This window comes from Ambystoma mexicanum, chromosome 6q (assembly GCF_040938575.1).
Source record: "Ambystoma mexicanum isolate Mex_15411 chromosome 6q, UKY_AmexF1_1, whole genome shotgun sequence".
In the NCBI taxonomy this organism is placed as follows: Eukaryota; Metazoa; Chordata; class Amphibia; order Caudata; family Ambystomatidae; genus Ambystoma; species Ambystoma mexicanum.
In genome coordinates this window covers 703,698,776-703,718,552 of record NC_090937.1, presented here as the reverse complement: position 1 = coordinate 703,718,552, position 19,777 = coordinate 703,698,776, and the positions used below count along the sequence as shown (strand labels likewise).

The window sequence follows — 19,777 nt, the reverse complement described above, 5'->3', positions numbered from 1 at the left end:
TCCCTAAAGGCCTACTTCTGAACCTATTGGCTTTGGCAATTGTTAGGGAGAATTCTCAGAAATGTGTTAATTCCTTTCTACCTTAGAGACCCCCAGCTCTTTTGCTGGACTTTAGGCATTTTTATCTCTCATGGAATTTTAATGTGATTTATTCTTTCTTTTGACTCCATAGGCAGCATCTTTACATTGAGTCATACAGCACCTTCAGTGCACTGGCCCAGCAAATTCTTAATTTCCCAAAAGTTTAAATACCTTCTCTTGATGAGACTACTGTTTCCAAGAGCAGGGAAGTGAAATTGACTTTACTTACATTTTGTAACTTTCTAGACCCAGCAAACACAATCTTATCATAGGGTGCTGGAGGGGTTACTTAGTATCCCTTTTGTCTAGTTTCTCATGTAAGGACTTGGAAGAGACGCCTGCTGCAACTCCTGGACTGTTGGTTTGCCCGTTGAAGCCCTGCTGCTGTGCTGAAGCTCCGAATTCGCCTCGACTAGAGAAGCCCTGCAAGGACGACTTTTCCCTTTTGAGTTGGTGGGACCAATCAACTCCAAAGTAAGCCTGTCTGGATATCCTCTCGACGCTGGTTGCATTTCCACTGCTGCTGGAACCAAAGTGCCAGGGATAGGAACACCAGATTGTGTGCGCTGCTTTTAAGTCGGTCCTGAGTGCTGGGAAGATCCTCTCGACTTCCCTGCTGCAGGACTGACCAAGTCTGAGCCACCTCAACATAGTGCTCGACCCCAGTTACGAGGAAAGTCTGAAGTGGTATCCGAGAACCGCTGTGTTGATATTTGCTGTCCGACGCAAGCAGCTGAAACACAGAAGAACTTCTGAATCGAAGTTTGCCCATTGCTGCTGCTGGCCTTCCCATTGCAGAGCAGGACTCCCTAGACATCCTCCCTCTTGTCTCCATGACTGAGGCTCAGGAACAACAGGATTTGCAGAGCTGTACAGGAACAGAAGCCAGCTGGAACTATTTCTTCTAACCAGAGGTACTGTAAAGTCTAAGAGAACTTACCTCTTGTTGTGCAGCCTTATTTGCTCTCAGTTGAGACCTGTCTTGGTTACCTTGCAGGGTTGCTAAAGCTTTGCCCCTCACAAGCCTCCCAGCGTGTGGCCCTTAAAGTGGTATTTGATTTTTTTTACAGACATTTCTAAAAACATTGTTAAAGACTTTACCAACCTGCAAAGAAGATCTTCAGCTCTCCATGGCATTGTGCAATTAACATTGGCTGTCCTGGCTCTCTGAGAGACTCCCTCTTTACCTCTGACTTGGTGCTTTGGCCTTTCCCACAGGAAAGGGTTAGTTTACTCTGCTTTGCAAGGTTCTTAAAAGTACTTACCTGTTTATGAATTATTTGTTAACCTTTGTTTTATTCCTCTATTCTATCTTTTACACCTACCTCAGTATTGCTGTAAATGTACCAGTGATATTTCTGATGTTTGTTAATCTGCTTAGAATCACATGCTGTGCATAGGTCCGACATCCAGTGGTCACTGCGTAGTATTGCATTTTGTTTTTCGTAGCCGAAAAGGGGACGTCGACAAGGCGTGTCTGTAACACTATCCCTATAGTGACGTGTGGTGTACCCACAATCCCTCACGCGTCGAGGTCCCTCAGATTTTTTTCCACCCAGATATTGGTCGCCTTTACGCGGAGCTCCTCGAGAGACATTGCAAATTCATTTATTCGACCTTTGGTCTTTATTTATTAATATCGATTTACATAAGATCCCTCCCTCGACGTAGCTGCGAAGCCTTTTCTCTGCCAAGGAAGAACTTTGACGGCGGGGACGAGACGGCCAAAAGACAGTAGGGAGAGTGGGGTCGTGGGGCATTTCTGGTTTCTCTCTAAGAATGCCTTTCCTTTTCCCCTCCCTTGCCCTCGGGGTTGTTATCACAATGAAATATTTCCTCAGCTATGGAGAGGTCACCCTTTAGGTTTTGCCCACGTTGCAAGGACAAGTTTACCTGGAAAGACCAGCATAAACGGTGTAACCTCGCCCCTCGACCACAAGGAAGACGGCTGTGCGGCTTGTCAGCTTCTTAAGCCTAAGACTATAAAGGACCGCAGGGTCAAAAGGTGGGCTGCCTACGCCATGTCGAGGTCCGATTCCTCACCCGCCGCCTCCGAAAGTGATGAGGAATGTGATAACCCGACATCCGTTACGGAAGTCGTAGACCTCTCTAAGGAGCGCTTGCGCTCCTTGTCTGTCCCCGGCCCCGTCAAGTTCGGTTCACGCCCTGCTTATGGGGATGAACACCCCGGCGACACTGACGCAGACAAAAAACACTCCCATAAACACATAACCCACGGCTCTTCTTCGTCAAGGACGAAGAAACCATCAGCGCCAACGGAGACGCAGGTTCCACCGGCGTCCTCCTCAGACCGTAAGAGTCTTAAGCCCCCCTCGCAACCGCAGACGTGACCAGCGACTGGGCTTCCCCCAGATAAGGGCGCTATCCCCAAACCGCCAGACGAAGCGCTCCGTCAGAGAGCACCCGTCGCCGTAGAACGCGCAACGCCCGTAATGTCAATACCAGAGCCCTCCACAGACAGATTAGTCGTCGAGAGCCTGGCGAGGATCGTTTCCGCTGATAGCCAGAAGCGGACGGCGAAAGATACGCTGAATACCTCTCAGAAGGCTAGAGAAACGCCGAAAAGGCCTGAAGGAAGGCAGGAAGTGCCCCCTTCATCTAAAGGGACTCCTAGCCTACCAGAAGGCTTTTCAGACGGCGACAGAGACCTTTCTTCGACATTATGGGAGAGGTCAAAGCGTTTTCAGGCCAAAGACCCCCCCCCCCCCCCAGACTGCTCAGGGGTACCTCATGAGACCCTGGAGAGACTCCAGTTCTGTATGGAGAAGATGGAGAGGTTTATGGAGACTCAAAACCTACCACCACCCAAGAGGGCAAGAGAGGGACTTCAGATGGATCCCAGGGCTAAATTCCCTAGGCTGTTTAATCCCTCCCAAGTGGATGTAGATTTATATGACCTCACTGAAGAGGACCCCCACTTTCAGGAGGAGGATGAATTTTTAGGCAACGAAGAGGAACAAAACCTAGAGGAAGAGGGTTTTGAAGAAAATCCAGATATAGGTGGGGGGGGGCTTTGGAGAAGACCCAGAGGAAGGTGCTTCACAGCCCTGGCAGTCCCCATCAGCGTTTTCGGACCCTGATGCACTAAACCTGTCCCGTCCCGAGGACTCACCTAATAGGAACACGTCACCTATAGACGATCAACCTACATTTAATGTACTACTACGCAAGGCAGCAGCGCATTTCGAAATAGACACTGGGGAGATTTCTCCTGACATTGACTTTGTGGAGAAGGTAATCAAGGAGGAGAAACCCCCTGTCAGCCAAGCCATTCCCCTCCTCGCCTCAGTAAGGAGACAAATTATCCCTTCACTATCTACACCCGCGTTGGTCAGAGGGGTCAAGCCGAGGATAGAAAAACTATTCAGTCCCTCTCCTTCAGACCCGTTGTACGTCAGGGGCCACTCTGTAACAGACTCCCTAGTAGTGACAAATACAAGGAAAAGAGCAGGGGTCCCGCTGTCTACCAGCGAAGCACCACCAGATAAAGAGGGTAAAAAATGGTATGCCCTGGGGAAGAGGATCACAGCCTCCGCTGCTTTTTCCGCAAGGATTGCAAACAACAACTCCTTGCTAGCAAGTTACGCAGATGCACAATGTGGCAAGCTACGTAAGGACACCGAGGAGGTACCAGAACCTCTACGTACACGCCTTCTGGCCACGATTACTGAAGGGACCCTAGTCAACCAAAGCATCGTGAAAAACGCTCTGGATGCTGCAGAAACGGCTGGCCGTTCCCTAGTCCAAGGAATACTCCTCAAACGCCATGTCTGGCTGGTAATTCGGGGTTTAAACCTGAAACATAAGCATCACTAATCAACAAGCCTATAGAAGATGCCAACCTCTATGGAAAGGAGGTTGATGAGGCACTAGAAACGGCAAAGAAAGAGTTTGACACCATCAAAACCCTAGACCAGATTTCTAGGTCTCCTAACAAACGTGGCTATGGCAATAGGCGCTTTTTTCGAGGCCAACGCCAGCAGCAATATCAGCAGCAGCAATACTCTGCAAATAACTGGTCCTCTAACCAAGGCACAAGTGGGCAATACAACCAGAGAGGACAACGCCGTGGCAAAGGGAAAGGTCGGGGTTCCACCCCTAGAGGTTCCCAAGCCACCAACACCAAATGACTCAAAGATTCGGGTCCCCTCCCATGCATCGCCGGTCGGGGGCCGGTTAACATCCTTTCTTCCAGCATGGGAGGGAATAACTTCAGACTGCTGGGTACTATCAACCATAGCCCGCGGCTACTGTATAGAATTCAACAGTTCCCCAATGTACAGACCCCCAAGGGGACGACGCATGACACCAGAACACCTCGCCATCCTTCTACAAGAAGTGGACCAGCTACTGGAAAAAGGAGCTATAGAGGTCGTGCCTCTATCTCAGGTAACGGAAGGTATTTATTCAGTGTACTTCCTTGTACCCAAAAAGGACTTAACCATGCGCCCTGTATTAGATCTGCGCTCCAGCGAACAAATTTGTCAAACCTCAAAAGTTTCGTATGGTGACCTTACAGGAAGTGATCCCCCTGTTATCACAAGGAGATTACTTGACAACACTGGACATGAAAAATGCATACTTTCATATTTTAATGTTGCCAGCGCACAGAAAATACCTCAGGTTCATGATAGAGGGCAAACACTACCAGTTCAGAGTGCTACCCTTTGGGATAGCATCAGCACCGAGGGTATTCACGAAAGTACTGGCAGTGGCAGCGGCACACCTGCGCAGGTTGTCCATCCCAGTATACCCTTACCTCGACGATTGGCTCATAACGGGGGATTCTTACGAAACAGACTTCTCAAATACCCAAAAGACTGTAGACCTTTTGTTCCAACTGGGCTTCTCCATCAACGAGAAGAAGTCCAGCCTAGACCCCAGCCAAGTCAAACAATTACTAGGGGCTCTAATTCGAACAAAGGGCGGCCTCGTCTTCCCCTCAGAGGGTCCAAAACATGCTGTTTCAGATCCCTCAATATGTAGCAGGTCGAGAGGTGACGATACGCAAAGCAATGTGCTTGCTAGGAATGATTGCGTCATGTATTTGGTACCCCACGCGTGCCTGCGCATGTGCCCAATGCAAGAGTGGCTCAACAGCCAGTGGTGTCAGGCCAGTGGACAATAGGGCGATCTAGTGGTGATCTTGCAGGCCTTGGTTCTCTGGCTACGGTGGTGGTCGAAGGAAAACCTGGTAATAGGGAAACCATTTGCCACCCCCGCAGTGGAAGCCACTCTAACCACAGACGCATCCCTCATAGGATGGGGGGCTCACCTATCCCATCAGACTGCTCACAGAGTTTGGACTCCGAGCGTAGCATCCAAGCACATAAACTTACTGGAGCTACTGGCTGTGTTCAAGGCATTAAAAGCCTTTCAGGCACACCTACAAGGGAAGACAGTGATGGTCCTCACGGACAGCACCACAGCCATGTACTACCTCAACGAACAAGGGGGCACTCACTCTCCAGGACTGTCCAAGCTGTCCCAGAACATCTGGAAGTGGGCTCGCAAACACATGTTCCTACTGTCACAACATGTACCAGGGGAACTCAATCTGCTAGCAGACGAACTAAGCAGAGACTTCCCTCTGCCCTAAGTACGAATGGCGTTTACACAAAGACATCGTCTTCGACGTTTTCACACAATGGGGATTCCCAGAAATAGACCTGTTTGCAGCCCCGGAGAACTCACAATGCCAAGATTACACCTCCAGGTACCCCCAGAACCAATCCAAGGGGAACGGTCTATCGATTCCATGGTCAGGGAAATCTGTTTACGCTTTTCCCCCCCGACTCCCCTTCTCAACAAGATTGTGCACAAGATGCACCAGGAACAAGTTACCATGATCCTAGTGGCCCCTATGTGGGCCCGGCAGCCATGGTTCGCTCACATGATGGAGATGTCTCTATCTCCTCCAGTGAAACTTCCCTGCCCGTACAACATGCTGTCACAGGACAAGGGCAGGACACTGCATCCATGCCCTCAGGCCATGAACTTAGCAGCCTGGCTCCTGAGATCATAGAATTTGGACATTTACAACTCCCGCAGAGATGCATGGACATCCTCAGGGAGGCTAGAAAGCCTAACACTCGTCACTGTTCTAGTAAATGGAAGAGATGTGTCATCTGGTGTAGAGGAAGAAACATCAACCCTGTTGACTACTCTCCCACACAAATTGTTCTGCACCTAACCCATTTACTGGACTCGGGTCTAGTATTCAATTCTATTAAAGTCCACCTAGCGGCACTTTCTGCATACCCCACTTCCCAATTTAAAGTATCATGGTGGAAGTCCCAGTTATTAAAGCCTTTATGGAGAGGGTAAAGAGAATACACCCTCCGATAGCAAACCCAGCTCCCGGCTGGGACCTAAATGTGGTACTTACCAGGCTCATGGGCTCACCCTTTGAACCCATGCACAAGGCCACTCTTAAAGACCTCACTCTTAAGACCGCCTTCCTAATAGCTATCACCTCCATTAGGAGAGTAAGTGAACTACAGGCTCTTTCTGTTCTAGACCCCTTTGTAACGGTTCACAAGGATAAGGTGGTTCTACGCACACACCCAAGGTTTGCACCGAAATTCATCTCGAAATTCCATGTCAACCAGTCAATAGAGCTACCAACGTTCTTTCAAAACCCTTCAAATTTGGGAGAAGAAAGCATGCATACACTTGGTGTGCGCAGAGCTGTTATGTTTTATATGGAAAGAACTAGACCACTGGGAAAGACTAATCAGTTCTTTGTCTCGAAGGCAGCAGGAAGAGAAGGAGATGCAGTCTCAAAGTCCACTATATCTAGATGGATTGTTCAATTCATCACTCTGTTACACTCTTGCTAAGAGAGAACTACCCTTCAAGCCAAGAGCACACTCTACTCGAGGCACTGGGGCATCCATAGCATTCATTGCAAATGTCCCCCTTGAGTCCATTTGCAAAGCGGCAACCTGGAGTTCTGTACACACCTTTACAAAACACTACTGTCTAGATGCCCACTGTAGATCTGATTCCCAGGTGGGACGAGCAGTATTAAGACATATTTTCTCTACTGTTCCTTCTCACAACCCACTTCCAACTCCGGGTACTGCTCGCTAGTCTATGCACAGCATGTGATTCTAAGCAGATTAACAAACATCAGAAGACCATGCATTACTTACCGTAAAAGCATTTCTGATGGTTGTATCTGCTTAGATTCACATGCGCCCACCCTTCCTCCCCGCTCGGATGGAAGGAACATAGACTTTCTTCTATATCTCTCTTTTCTGTACTCACTGAAGTCTAGAGGGCTCCCTCAGGGCAGAAAAAACAGAGGGACCTCGACGCGTGAGGGATTGTGGGTACACCGCACGTCACTATAGGGATAGTGTTACAGACACGCCTTGTCGACGCCCCCTTTTCGACTATGAAAAACAAAATGCAATACTCCGCAGTGACCCCTGGATGTCGGACTATGCACAGCATGTTAATCTAAGCAGATACAACCATCAGAAATGCTTTTACGGTAAGTAATGCATTGTCATCAATGTCCACAGTGTCCTAGCTATTTAAGTCACCCGAGGGTGTAGGAAGTGTCTGTGTGCCATCCCCAATAGGTATCGTCTGATATAGAGAAACAGAATGTGTTTGAAGTGTATTATAAATGTTATCTATATATTGCCCCCTTCTGAAGAAGGCGTACACAACTGACTGTGAAATAAATTAATTATTGTTTTATCAAGAAACCTTGAGTGTAAGTGTTTATTTGAATAACTGTACTGTGAAACTCTGTCACAACATTACTGCTCTCATTGACCCCTCTTGAAATAAGGCTGGGGGCTCAGCCACACTACCAACCTGTGTAGTTCAGACTTATACCAAAGGTTGAGTCCCTATTGCCAGGAGGTCAAGGTTATTGTATTGCACCCAAAGGGTACTACATACAGTCTTGCTTAACAGCAGTGCTGGTTCTCTAACAGGTTTTTTTTTTTTTTATTATTACTTGTATGTAATCAAAGGAAATGATTTTTACAAGGAAGAGTCATTTAGATAAATCAAGATTCGTTCCTGAAGTTTCAGAAGTGCAGATAGGATCTTGTGGTTTGAAAATGGTGGCTCGTGATCAATCTGTGGCATAGCAAGTTAGTCTTTAGCGGGTTTCCGTGGGAGTTCGATGCCTGGTGGGGGAACGTATATGGTAGGTCGCACCCATCAGACGGCATAACTTTCGAGGCAGAAAGAAGCCCATTGGCATTGATTTTGATGAAGGCTGCTTCCATTAATTTAGCCGTAACGACCGCCCAACGAGATTTTTTCCAGAAATCAGACAGCACCACCATGTGTCTTCTATCAAGACGGAGTCAACCCATAGTGGAGCCAAGAAAGCTGTACGTTCTTGAATTAGAGAAGGACAGTTTAACAAGAGATGGCGAACGGTCTCAATGGAGTCTGGGATTTTGCATAGTCTGCAGGTGGTGATAGTGGATAAACTTCTTATCCCCAGAACTTCTCTGGTATGGAGCAGATTGAGTCGTGCTCTTAGGAATGTGAATCAAAGTTTTTTGTCCGGAAACTTTGAGCAATACGCCAGAGGAGATTTCAACTTGTTGTACGTTGGTGGGAGGTGTTTTAAAAACTTTATTGCTGCAGCTTGTTCGATAGTGGCAATCCAGTCTTGGATTTTCAGTTTATCAGTGACTCTTTGAGGATTAGCGATAAGGTCGTCTGTTGAACATTGCAGATCTTCCAATTTGCTTTTTTGGTGGCGTATCCATTTTTGTACGGCCTTACAGTTCGTTGAGGCCAGCTCCTGCCCGATTATGTTGCATAGGCAGGCCATCTTGGATTAAAGTCTTCCTGAAGAGGAAGAGCGAGGCCGCGCTGACGGTGGCATTTAGCGACAGAAGCCCCAGCTCTCTTCTGACAGCCGCGATTGGAATCTAGTTCGGGAGGCCTAGGAGGGTTTTCCAAATGTACCCCTCCTGTTTCTGCCAAAGTCTATTTGGCATGGTAATTGTGGTGTCCATGCCGTAGGTTAAAGCAGGGACCATTTTACCCTTATAGAAGTTGATAGCCGGGGACAGTGAACATTTACCGAACTCTGTCAATCGTTCTCAGTTGGGATGTCAAGTGTTTGGTTTTGGCCCAGAGATGTTGTTGCATTTTCGACTCTTGAGGTGTCCCGTCGATGATGACTCCCAAGTATTTGAAATGAGGGACCACTTCGATTCTAACTTTTTTTTTTTCAAAAGTTTTTATTACTTTAAAAACAAATAAACAATACAAACCAAACTAGCAGCATTATTTGCAACAGTCACAATGACATCAATTAATGCACACTACTGCTCCCCCACTCCCTCCCCCCTCAAGAACTTGTTTGCGTTTCTCATTCTGTATCTGCTGCGTTTGGCCGGGTATCGCTTCCTTCCGAAGCTGCAGAATCCATTAGTGTGCCAAACAGTCCTGTTAACACTCTCCATGCCATCAGGTTACCCACTTCTTCCTCCCCGCACTTGCTACATGCCTCCTGCCATACTACCGTTTCAGCCTCCGCCCATTTTTGCAAATCCCGCCACCATACCTCAACCCGTGGCTTGTGGCACTGCTTCCAGCCCATGGCAATCCTTCTTTTTGCAAGCACATATGCCAGGTCCCTCAGTTTCCCAACATGTTTAGTATTCCGTGGTCTGGGAAACCCTCCCAACAGGCAGGCCCAGGCCGTATCTATGTTGAGCGTGACCCCTTTATCCGCTAGTTTTTGTGCCACTCCCCCCCCCCCCCCCAAATGCCTTCGATCACTGGGCAAGACCAGAACATGTGTCATATCAGCGTCTTCTTTATCGCATTTTGGGCATGCTTGTCTTCCTGCATTTACAAACTTAGATATTCTAGTCGAGGTCATATAGGCTCTATGCGTTATGTATAGCTGTATTTGTTGCAATCTGGCGTTTCTGGACACCTTGTGGTATCCCATAGCACGCTCCCACATCCCATCGGTCATCTGTGCCCCCACCTCCGCTTCCCAGTCCAGCCTCAAATGCGTCAAATCCTTCCCCACCCGGGTCATCACCATCTCATACAATCTAGAGATCTCGTGCCCTCCTTCTGATATGTCATATATTGTCCCCATAATGGCGTCTGGCTCCTCCGCCAGTACAGTCTCTGGCCAGGTTTTACGAATAATCTGCACCAGCCTCAAGATACGTGACATATTGGCCTCTGTGCAAGCCTGCCTCTTCCCCCAGTTCTTCGAAATCCTTAATGACCCCCTCTTGCCATACATCTCCCAATGTGACCAGCCCGACTGGTTCCCAATAGGTCCTGATTATCATTCTTAGTTGGTTGTCTCTCCCTGCTAAGGCCACTAGCGGCACTTGTGGGGAACACGGGTACGGATTCTCCATCAGTCGGCATACTCTACGCCACATCTTCCACCCAAGCAACATCATACCCGGGCGTTCTTTCATTTCAAGTCTAGGCAACCAGATAATCTCCTTTAGATAAAATAGAGTGCAGACCTGTCCAAACAGCCTAAGTTCAGGAGTTACCTCATCAGAAAGCCATTCGGTTACATATTGCAACTGACCAGCTACATAATAGGCCTCGAAATTTGGCAGTTCAATGCCCCCTCTATCACAGAAGTTCTGCAGCTTCCATAGCGCCACTCTATTTCGAGTGCCATGCCATAGGAAGTCCCTGCACACGCTATTCAGTTTGACAAAAAACTTTTTGGGTATCAAGTACAGTACATTACTGAAGAAATGTAACAGCCTGGGCTGGACCACCATTTTGAGCATCGCCCCCCCGTCCCATCATTGCCAGCGGCAACTTCTCCCAAAACTTCATACTTGTTCGGATTTTTCCCACAGCCACCTCGGTATTATGCAAGTGTTCCTCCTCTGCCGTGTGATACACATCTATTCCGAGGTAGCGGAAGGAATCAACCGCCCATGGTACAGACAACACTGGCAACCGCTCCAGAGAGGCTCCTCTGTAGCTCCCCAATGGGAACATGCTCCATTTTTGGGGGTTCACCGCTATGCCGGACAGTTACCTCTAGAATATATTGAAGATTTTCCTCCGGATATTTCAGATATAGTAGCAGATCGTCAGCATACAAGGATATTAGATGTTTCTCTCCCCCTACCTCGATACCTATCATGTCCTATTGTTGTCTGAGGTACATTGCCAGGGGCTCCAGGGCTAGAATGTATAACATCGGGGACCAGGGGCACACTTGTCTGGTGCCCCTACTAAGTTGCCATCTCTCGGATATCACTGATCCTGTGCGCACCCTGGCCAATGGTTCACTGTATAGTAATTTTGCCCACCTAACATAGCCCGGCCCCAACCCGTACTCCCTTAGGGCCTCCAGCAACCATGGCCAACTCACGGAGTCAAAAGCCTTGACTGCATCTAGGGACACTATCGCCATTTCCCCCTCGCTCCTGTTCCCCTCTTCAATCACCCGATGCACTTCGATTCTAACTTTATTCATTGACCAAGACAAGGTTTTTTTCTCGGGCTGACAGTTTTTAGAGAAAATCATGATTTTGGTTTTGCCCTGGTTTATTTGGAGATTGGCAGACAATATGAACATCAACAGATTGTCCAGCTGATGGCGTAGGCCAATGGGCGTTGGTCAAGCAGAATCAAATCATCGGCATAAAGAAGACGGAACAGATCGGAGTTTCCAAATTTTGGAGGGAAGCTACGAACCAACGCTTCCGAATCTTTTGAAGTCCCCCAAAAAAGCAACGAAGAGTGCGGGAGCCAGCGGGCAGCCTTGCTTGACTCCTATGAGCTTGGATTTCCTTGGAAAGAGCGCCTTGCCTATTCAGCCGGACATTAAGTGTGCTGTTGGTGTGAAGTGCTATTATCGGGTCTAGAACTGCGTCTGGACAGCTCCAGTTTTTCAGCTTTCCCCATAGTCTCATTCTGTCAACTTTATTGAATATCTGCGAGAGGTCGATAAACGCAGCGTACACTGTCGGGGAGCCCTGTTTTATTTTAGCCTTTAAAATGCTGAGTATGGAAATGTTCAGTGTGGTACTGCCGTTCTTCTTAAAGCCTAGTTGAAAGGGGTCGCTACAAGGGGCCATTTTCGCCCAGCGTTGGAAATGATCCAAGAGGAGAGATGCAAACAGTTTGCCCATGATGTCCAGTAGAGCTATTGGGCGATAATTGCCCGGGACTTCCCTGCTCCCTTTCTTGAAGATTGGAATGACGGTGGCTTTGCACCATGATAATGGGATCTTCCTACTAGCTCTACGATGTTCGAACAGAATGCTGATGAAAGTGGACCATTCGTTGAAATGTTTTTTTAAATCCATGTTAGGCAGGCCATCAGGGCCCAGAGCTCTTGACGTTTTTAACTTCTGAATGGCCGAACTTATGTCCGCTGTTGCCGACAGATCGACCCAAGGGGCTTCGGTAGTCTCCAAACGCAGGTTCGTAGACGGTGTCGGGCTGGCAAAGAGGTTGGTGAAGAAGACGACCCAGACTTGCTCCGTCACTGAATTGATCATGTTTGTAGCTGTGGAACCTTGCGAGTTGTTTATCAGGGACCAGAAGTCGGCTGTTTTTTTTGTCATTAGGACTCTCAACATCGTTTCCACATCATGTTGGTATAAGGCGGCCCGACGAGATCTGATCCATGATTTGTAGATTTTAGTTTCGCTTTTCCACAAATTCCTTGCGGCCGTGGTGTTGTCCGCCTTGGCGCTGCATTTTAGTTTTTCTTATAGCCTTTTTTTTTACTGCTATTTGTTTATCGTAGTTATGGTTATAGGTTTTAAACATACACTTTCGTGAGGGCGGATGTTGCTTATATTTGAGCAACAGAGGAAGGTAGCTCGGTCTTGAAGCTGGATCAGGGGATGGCTGGACCACAATTTCTGTGGTGTATAGTTGAGTGATTGATCTAACATTTGCAGATGTCAGACGCAGCCGAGATTGTTGTGGGTTGGTCTCCACCGCGGGTAAGTAGTACTTTGTCTTTCGGGCAGTAGAGGATCATGCCAGGGTTAGCATATTGTGGTCGCTTGCTGTAGTTTCGACCACTTGGAAATGTTCGATTTCTGAACACATTGCTTGTGAGGTGAAGATGTAATCCAGGGTGGCCACCGACTGACCTCTTTCCCAGGTTGGTATGTGCTGCTGTCCTTCCAAAATCCAAGCAGCGTTGTGTAGATTTCTGGTTGACATGAGGTTCGTCCAGGCTTGGCCTCTGAGTTCAGCTTGTGTGAACTTGGTGGAATTTGAGAATTGCACTTTTGGATGAACGCACTTTGCGTTGAGATCTCCGCTAATTAATACGAACGGGGTATTCAAATCAATTAAGATAGCATCAATAGTTTCAGCTATAGTTTGACAGAAGAGTGGTATCGTTGTCCTTTGAGGGTTCCAGTATGTAGTAATCAAGGCGAGTGGAGGCGTGAAGCATGGCTTTTTACTTGTCTTAAAGTTTTCGACAGAGCGGTTCCAGTGAATTGGAACCGCAAGCACCCTGCCAGCCATTCATTGTCTTGATGATTTTTAGATTCGGGCCTGACCGTACAGCGATGAGAAGGCCTGCCGAGGGACGGCCTAACAGGCTTTTAACAGCCGGCGAGATCACAATTTCGAATCCGTCCATTGACGGTTTTTCCTGAAGCCATGTCTCTTGCAGGCAAAAAATGTCAAAACGACCCAGGTCCACACTGTTATGGTCGGCTAGGTGGGTATGTCCTCTAGTATTCCATGAGGCCAACTTCAAGGACTTTTGATGATAACGGTCGTTGGCTTCATTTAGTGGTTGCTATTTAGCTCGGTTTACGGTTAGAGCTCCTTTTATCCAGTCCCAAGGCCCACCCGTGGTTGTAGATTTTTTTGGAGCGGCCATTGCAGCTGAAGGAGACAAAGTAGATGTGTCTTGACTGTGGGGGTCTATAGTTGTAAGGCGTTCTTCGAGGAGACTGGTCTATCCAACTTTGTTTTCTTTGATACGGATGATGCCTGCTATGCCTAGATGTCTCTTGCCTGCCTCGGGTAGAGCATAGGTCCGGGCGGGCTGACACTTCAGTCCGATCAGGTTTGAATGTTGGCCGAATTGAGTCGAGCTGGCCTCGTACGGTACCAGGAGGGACGGTCGGCAGGTTCATGGCCTTACATCTGGTTCTTTGATGACTCTGTGAAGTGGGCCTTCAATTCTTCTCTTCGATCTGTGTGTCGGTGAGATGTGCCGTGCTCGTGGTTTCTTCTGTTTTTGGAATGTTCTTCCCGGATATAGCTTTTGTGAGCCAGTTTTTAATTCAGACAGAAGAAGGCCCCGTTATTTTAATTCTTCTCCAGCTTGTCGGGACAGATCTTGGATTGCGGATGCGTAGATGTGCAGGTAGGCTTTGGCCTTGCTGTCACTGTGGTATGGCTCAATCCGCTTGAAATCATCCGATTTCAGTTTCTTTAGGCTAGTTGTGGACGATGTTATTTTTAACACTGTTCTTCTGTTCATAATGATGTAGTTGACTTTATTGGAGATCTGCTCGATTTTAAAAAGATGGGTAGACTTGTCTCTATTACAGTCGGCCTCTTGATTTTCTGTTAATTTACTAGTAGTGTGGAGCCGAGCAGGTGGAGATCCAGTTGAATGTGTTCTAGCCGTGGGTCTGCTCTGTGGGACAGGCGGCTTAAAGGAGCATTCGTCAAACATGGGGCCAGACGTGCTCTTTGAGGAGGTGTTCCCACCGTTGCAAGAGGTGGGGCGTGAGATGAGGCTGCTGACTTGCAAGGAGAGGGGGATATTGTCTGAAAGTCGCGAAAAGTGGGGCCTTTGTCAGGCGAGTATTGTTTTGGGGTAAGAGACATAGTAGATAAAAGGCTTGAATCCATGAATTCTGCCGTTGATTTGGGAGACTGAGTCAAGTCAGTCACAGAACCTGCCCGGATGATCTGAGTCTTCGTTGCCGGGAGGTGTGTTCGACTGAGAACCCGACGCGACCAAATCGGGCTCGCACTGAGTGAGCTGACGAGTAGAGGTCTTCGGTTGGTCCTTTGTGGCTAGTTTTAATACCATTTTTCCCCAGTCAAGGCGTTAATTCAGTCCGGGAATATTTGCAGGGACTAATATAGGAGTGACTTTGGTCGTGCTAACCGATAGTGGCAGTTTCGCTTTGTTTAAAAATAGTGGAACAATTTCGTTGTTCTGTTTGGGCTGAAAGGTCTGTGTTGATTTATGCTCCGCTGTCTCAGATGGAGTGTTTTTAGAAGAGGTAAAAGCCGAAAGCTTATCCGCGGTGGCAACTGGCACGTCCTTTGTGGAATATCGTACTTCAAATCGATGGCGGTTATGTACCCTTCCAAGAAGGTTAGCTTGGACTGAATAATTGCTAGAGTGGCCGTGTTGTCTCTTGAGGCATCACCTAGTGTTTCATAAAGTTTACAGGAGGGAGCCATCGCAATAGTTATTGCTGACATAATTGTAGTCTTGTCTTTTCTGTTTGGCGACTCTTTATGCACAGGTGAAGGAAAGTCGATGGGTCTTCCAATCTTCTGTGGAGTGTCTCTGTAGTCTAAGGATGTCGGGTTCCCCACTGAGTGCCTGCGCCTGGAACTGATGCCTCCCACCTCTGAAGGATTGAAAGGCCTTGACGGGGCCGCTAGTGCTCGAGAATCGCTGCCGCCATGGGGGTGAGGATGGAGTGGGGGTTCTTGGAGTATGGAAGAGGGTTTAGAGGTGGTTAAATGGACCTTAGTCCATGGTTGGGGGGTCGTTTCTCTTAGGGGCGGGTAGGCTTTTGGTTGCAGGAGATCCAAGATGTCCGAGAGTTCCATGGTGGATCGACCGGGCGTCAGTGGTCGGAGGAAGCGGTGTCCTAACCTCCGACCTCGGATGGGCGGTATCATGTTCCTCGCCTGCCGATCAGTTGTTGAAGTTGGGTTTGTTATCCAGTTGGGGCGGGCCCGGTGTGTCTGGAGAAGTTCCAAGACTGGGCAGCACTTGAACGGTGTCTTTCCCAAACAGAGGCGGTTGAGTGTCTGGGGCGGCAATAGTTTTTCTGCATTTGGATGCCGGAGTCTCGTCCAGAGCTTCCAGGATTACTGCATCCGAGAGTTCGGAGTCGTTCGTTAATTTCCTTTTCCCTTGGGTCTTAAAGAAGTTGAGTAAAGCATTTGACAGGAGGGGGGTGGGTAAGGAGAATTTACGATGGCCCCTCTTTTTTGGACCTTGTTGCGAGCCAGTGCTTTTGATCTGTCTGTTGCTTTTTGTAGTAAGGTCCCGTTGGTTATGATGTTTTTTGTTGTGGTAAGCAGTTTACTATTTGTAGCTTGGGTCACCAGAATTTTGGGTACGGATTTGCCTTTTTTTTTTTGGACATTGATCTTTTCTTGTTTGGATGAATGCTTGGTTTGTGATTAGTTGTCCGACGTTATGGAACATTTGTCGGAATCTGAGTCAGACTCTGTGAGGGGATTTGAGAGCCGGGTTTGATTTTGAGAATCTGGAACTGGGGAAAAAGTCAGTGTCTTCCGTGGCTGAATCTGAATGAGAAGGGAGCGTTGTAATGTCAGCCACCAGGTTTCGGGATGTTACTCTAGGTGTGAACTCCCTGATGGTCTCACCAGGTGTTTGTACTGGTGCAAGTGGGTTACGTGAGGGCGCGATTTCTACGGGGCTGGAGTTGGCGGGTCTGTCCTCCGGGACGGAGTGCATCATGACCATGATGGTTTGGTGAGCCGGTCTCTCCTGAGGGTCAGGGTGCAGTTCACAAGCGGTTGACTCGGTGTTGGACTGGTCTAGGGACAGAACCTCCAAGGGGAGCTGACCCAGTGCAGACATCTCCGGTTGGGATGGCAAGACCAAAGGGGAACAGGTGTTCCAAGAGTCGGGCATGTAGACAACAGGCAAAGGCTGATGGGACGGTTGTGTGGCTACGGTCGCCGTCGCATCCGCCCTCAGACCCCCCTGTCGGGGACCCTCCGGTCCCCGTGCAGGACGGGCCGCTCGCCGAAGCGGTGAGAGGGCGGATGGCGTCGGCTGATGGTGCCAGACACAGTCCTGGAAAAGATCCAGAGATTCCGCCTCTGCTTTCCGTGCCAGATGAAGGATTCAACTGTTCACAGGACGTGGCAGGTAACATCGGTAATTAATTTAGGGTCTTTTGTCTGTCGGCGCCATGCGGCGAGAGATGCGAGGAGTGGTCTTTGTCGCCGGTTTTTGGCTGGGGAAGCAGACCACCTCGGGCGGGGGCCGAATCAAGCAAAGACAGCATACGTTTCCCCGCCGGAGCTGGGAAGGTGGTGTTGGAAGTAAGAGACGAGCTCAAGGGGAGCAGGTTTTTTTTCCACAAGACTCCTTAAGAGTCGCTGATCCGAGTCTTCCTCCATGAAAGGACTGAGCGCGGTCAGTATGCGGGAAGAAGGGAGGAAAGAGGGAGCAGGGGAGGATGGGAAGAAGGGAGAAGTGAAGAGGGGGAGGGATAAGCTCGGTGATTTGAGTCAATAGCTGTCCACTGGAAGTTACGAATGTTCAGCGAGCTCGGAAAACAGGCCACAGTGTTCGAAGAAGTTCAGAGAGATGGGGCCAGGAGTGACAACACGAAGCCGCCTACCTCTGTGTCTGTGCCTGGAAACAGCTGGTCTGAGCGTCCACCTCCACGTCCGCTCCCCAGCTCCCGCTGCGGACTGGTGCAGGCTTGTAGTTTCTTAAAGGTGACACTGTAGAGCGGTGAACACGAAGCAGCAGAAAAACAGGAAAGCACGTCCTGACACAACGGGAACTGATGCAGACTGGAACTCAGCTCGACACTCCAGGTTTTAAATGTTGAACACTTTCATGCTGGGATAATAGACTGCCTGCAACCCTCTGAGACAATCTAACTGTTCTAATAACATATCAGTCTGTTCTGATCTAACCCTAACCTTTCCTTCCTTAACTCAAATATTGCAAAGCTGATACCATATAAATGCTATACTGACATCAAATGACGTCACTTCCAGGTGCTGGAACATGTGTAACATATGAATTAATTATAAAATTGCTTTATTGTTCACTTTTTTGATTTGAATCCTAATTGAGGATTAATGTTACAGCTAATTACTGCTTTTTAAAGAATGCTTTCAACATCTGTGTATCAATACATATTTATTATATAACTTTAAAGTGTTTAATTGGAGACTTGTAATTACTGATTTCATTGCACAGCTCTACAGCTCACATTACCCATCTTAAGATAAGCTTGGCTGCTCAACACGCTACCAACCTGTGTAGTACAGACTTATACCAAAGCTCTTGCCTAACCGTGAAGCAGTAGAGAAGGCAAAAAGGTTACCCTCGTATGGTTTCATGATAAATTGACATGCTTATAATTAGCCTTTTTTGTAAATTCTTGCACTCATTTCAGTGATCAGTTTATTATGTATTCTACAGGTATCAACATTTTCTTGGATGGCTATGTTCCAACTGAAAATTTAAGATTTCGGGAAACCTCCCTTGTTTTTAAAGTAGCAGAGACAGCAAACGAAGAGGAAATCAAGAAGATGTGCATGTACAAATACCCTGCAATGAAAAAAAAACTTGGCGAGTTTCATTTGGAAATTGTTCGTGGAGAGTTCACAGATTCTGAAATCATGGTGATGTTGGGAGAAAATGGTGAGGCCATTAGTATTTAAAGTAAAATCAATAGCCCATTGTACAAATTAGAATGGTTTGATCTTTTGCCCCCTGAAAAAGCTTAGTATGGTTTTCTATTTACCATTATCTCCGGCATAATGTGAAAGTGTTGTTGACTGAGTCGTTCAGCAAACATTCAACTCTAAATGTATGTTTTAACTTGAAGAACATTACATTTTTCAAATATGAAGTTTCACATTCCTTGTTCTCATGTAACATAAATTGCTGTTGTAGTGTTATGGGAAACCTTTTTTCGAAGGCATTGGTTCCTCTGACGTATTCCACATCTATGACAGGTAATCACCACAGCTGTGCTGCTTCAGAAACTTTTTTCGGCGTAGGCGTCCTATGTCGATACGCTCCCTCGAGGACCTCCTCCGACAGTTGACGTCACCAGATGTTATAAGTAGGACGCACAACACCTGAAGCCTCAGTTCTGTTTTTTCCGCAAACGTGTTCGCTGCGCCTCGGTTCTCTCATGTGAATCGGTTCTTCGAATATCGTTGTTAGATACGAGAATTATGTCTTTGTCTTCTGCTACCCCGAAGTCGGGCTTCAAGAAGTGTCGGGACTGTGGTTCCAAGATGTCTGACGGACCCGCACGTCGTCTGCCTTTGATGCCACGGATGACTGCGACGAATGCCAGTCATTGACGTCAAAGGCCTTGCGGGAGCGGAAGAAGAAGCTGCCGGCAGGTAGGGTTTCCAAACCCTGTAAGTCGAAGTCCGCTGGAGTTTCGACTGACAATTCGAGGGGCGACTCTCTGCGTCAGCGTAAGTCCAGGGGGTCTTGTTCCAGGAGTGGGTCCCACCATTCCTCGGCCTCTTCGAGGCATGCACGGAAGCGCCGTCATCGGTCACCTTCCCCGTCCTCGTCGGAGGACTCCGCCAAACGGTGGGTTGCTTGTCCCACCAAGCATTCATCTCCAGCGGAATGGGAAGCCTTCCGTAAGGAGATGATGGCGATTTTCGAGTCGCAGGGCACCGTTCCGACCGCGCCTTCGAGAGAAGCCTGTACCGAACGCTCTAGAGCCACCGTTCGCACGCCTTT

General features: G+C 48.1%; 1 protein-coding gene across 1 annotated transcript in view; it reads left to right on the top strand.

Moving 5' to 3' along the window:
• The window catches only part of ABCE1 (ATP binding cassette subfamily E member 1), a 670,940-nt gene that overhangs the window by 505,769 nt on the left and 145,394 nt on the right, over positions 1 to 19,777 (top strand). Inside the window, exon 11 of the mRNA XM_069631213.1 lies at positions 18,485 to 18,706. Coding sequence (XP_069487314.1) covers positions 18,485 to 18,706 — 222 coding nt within the window. The remainder of the gene's footprint in view (positions 1 to 18,484; positions 18,707 to 19,777) is intronic.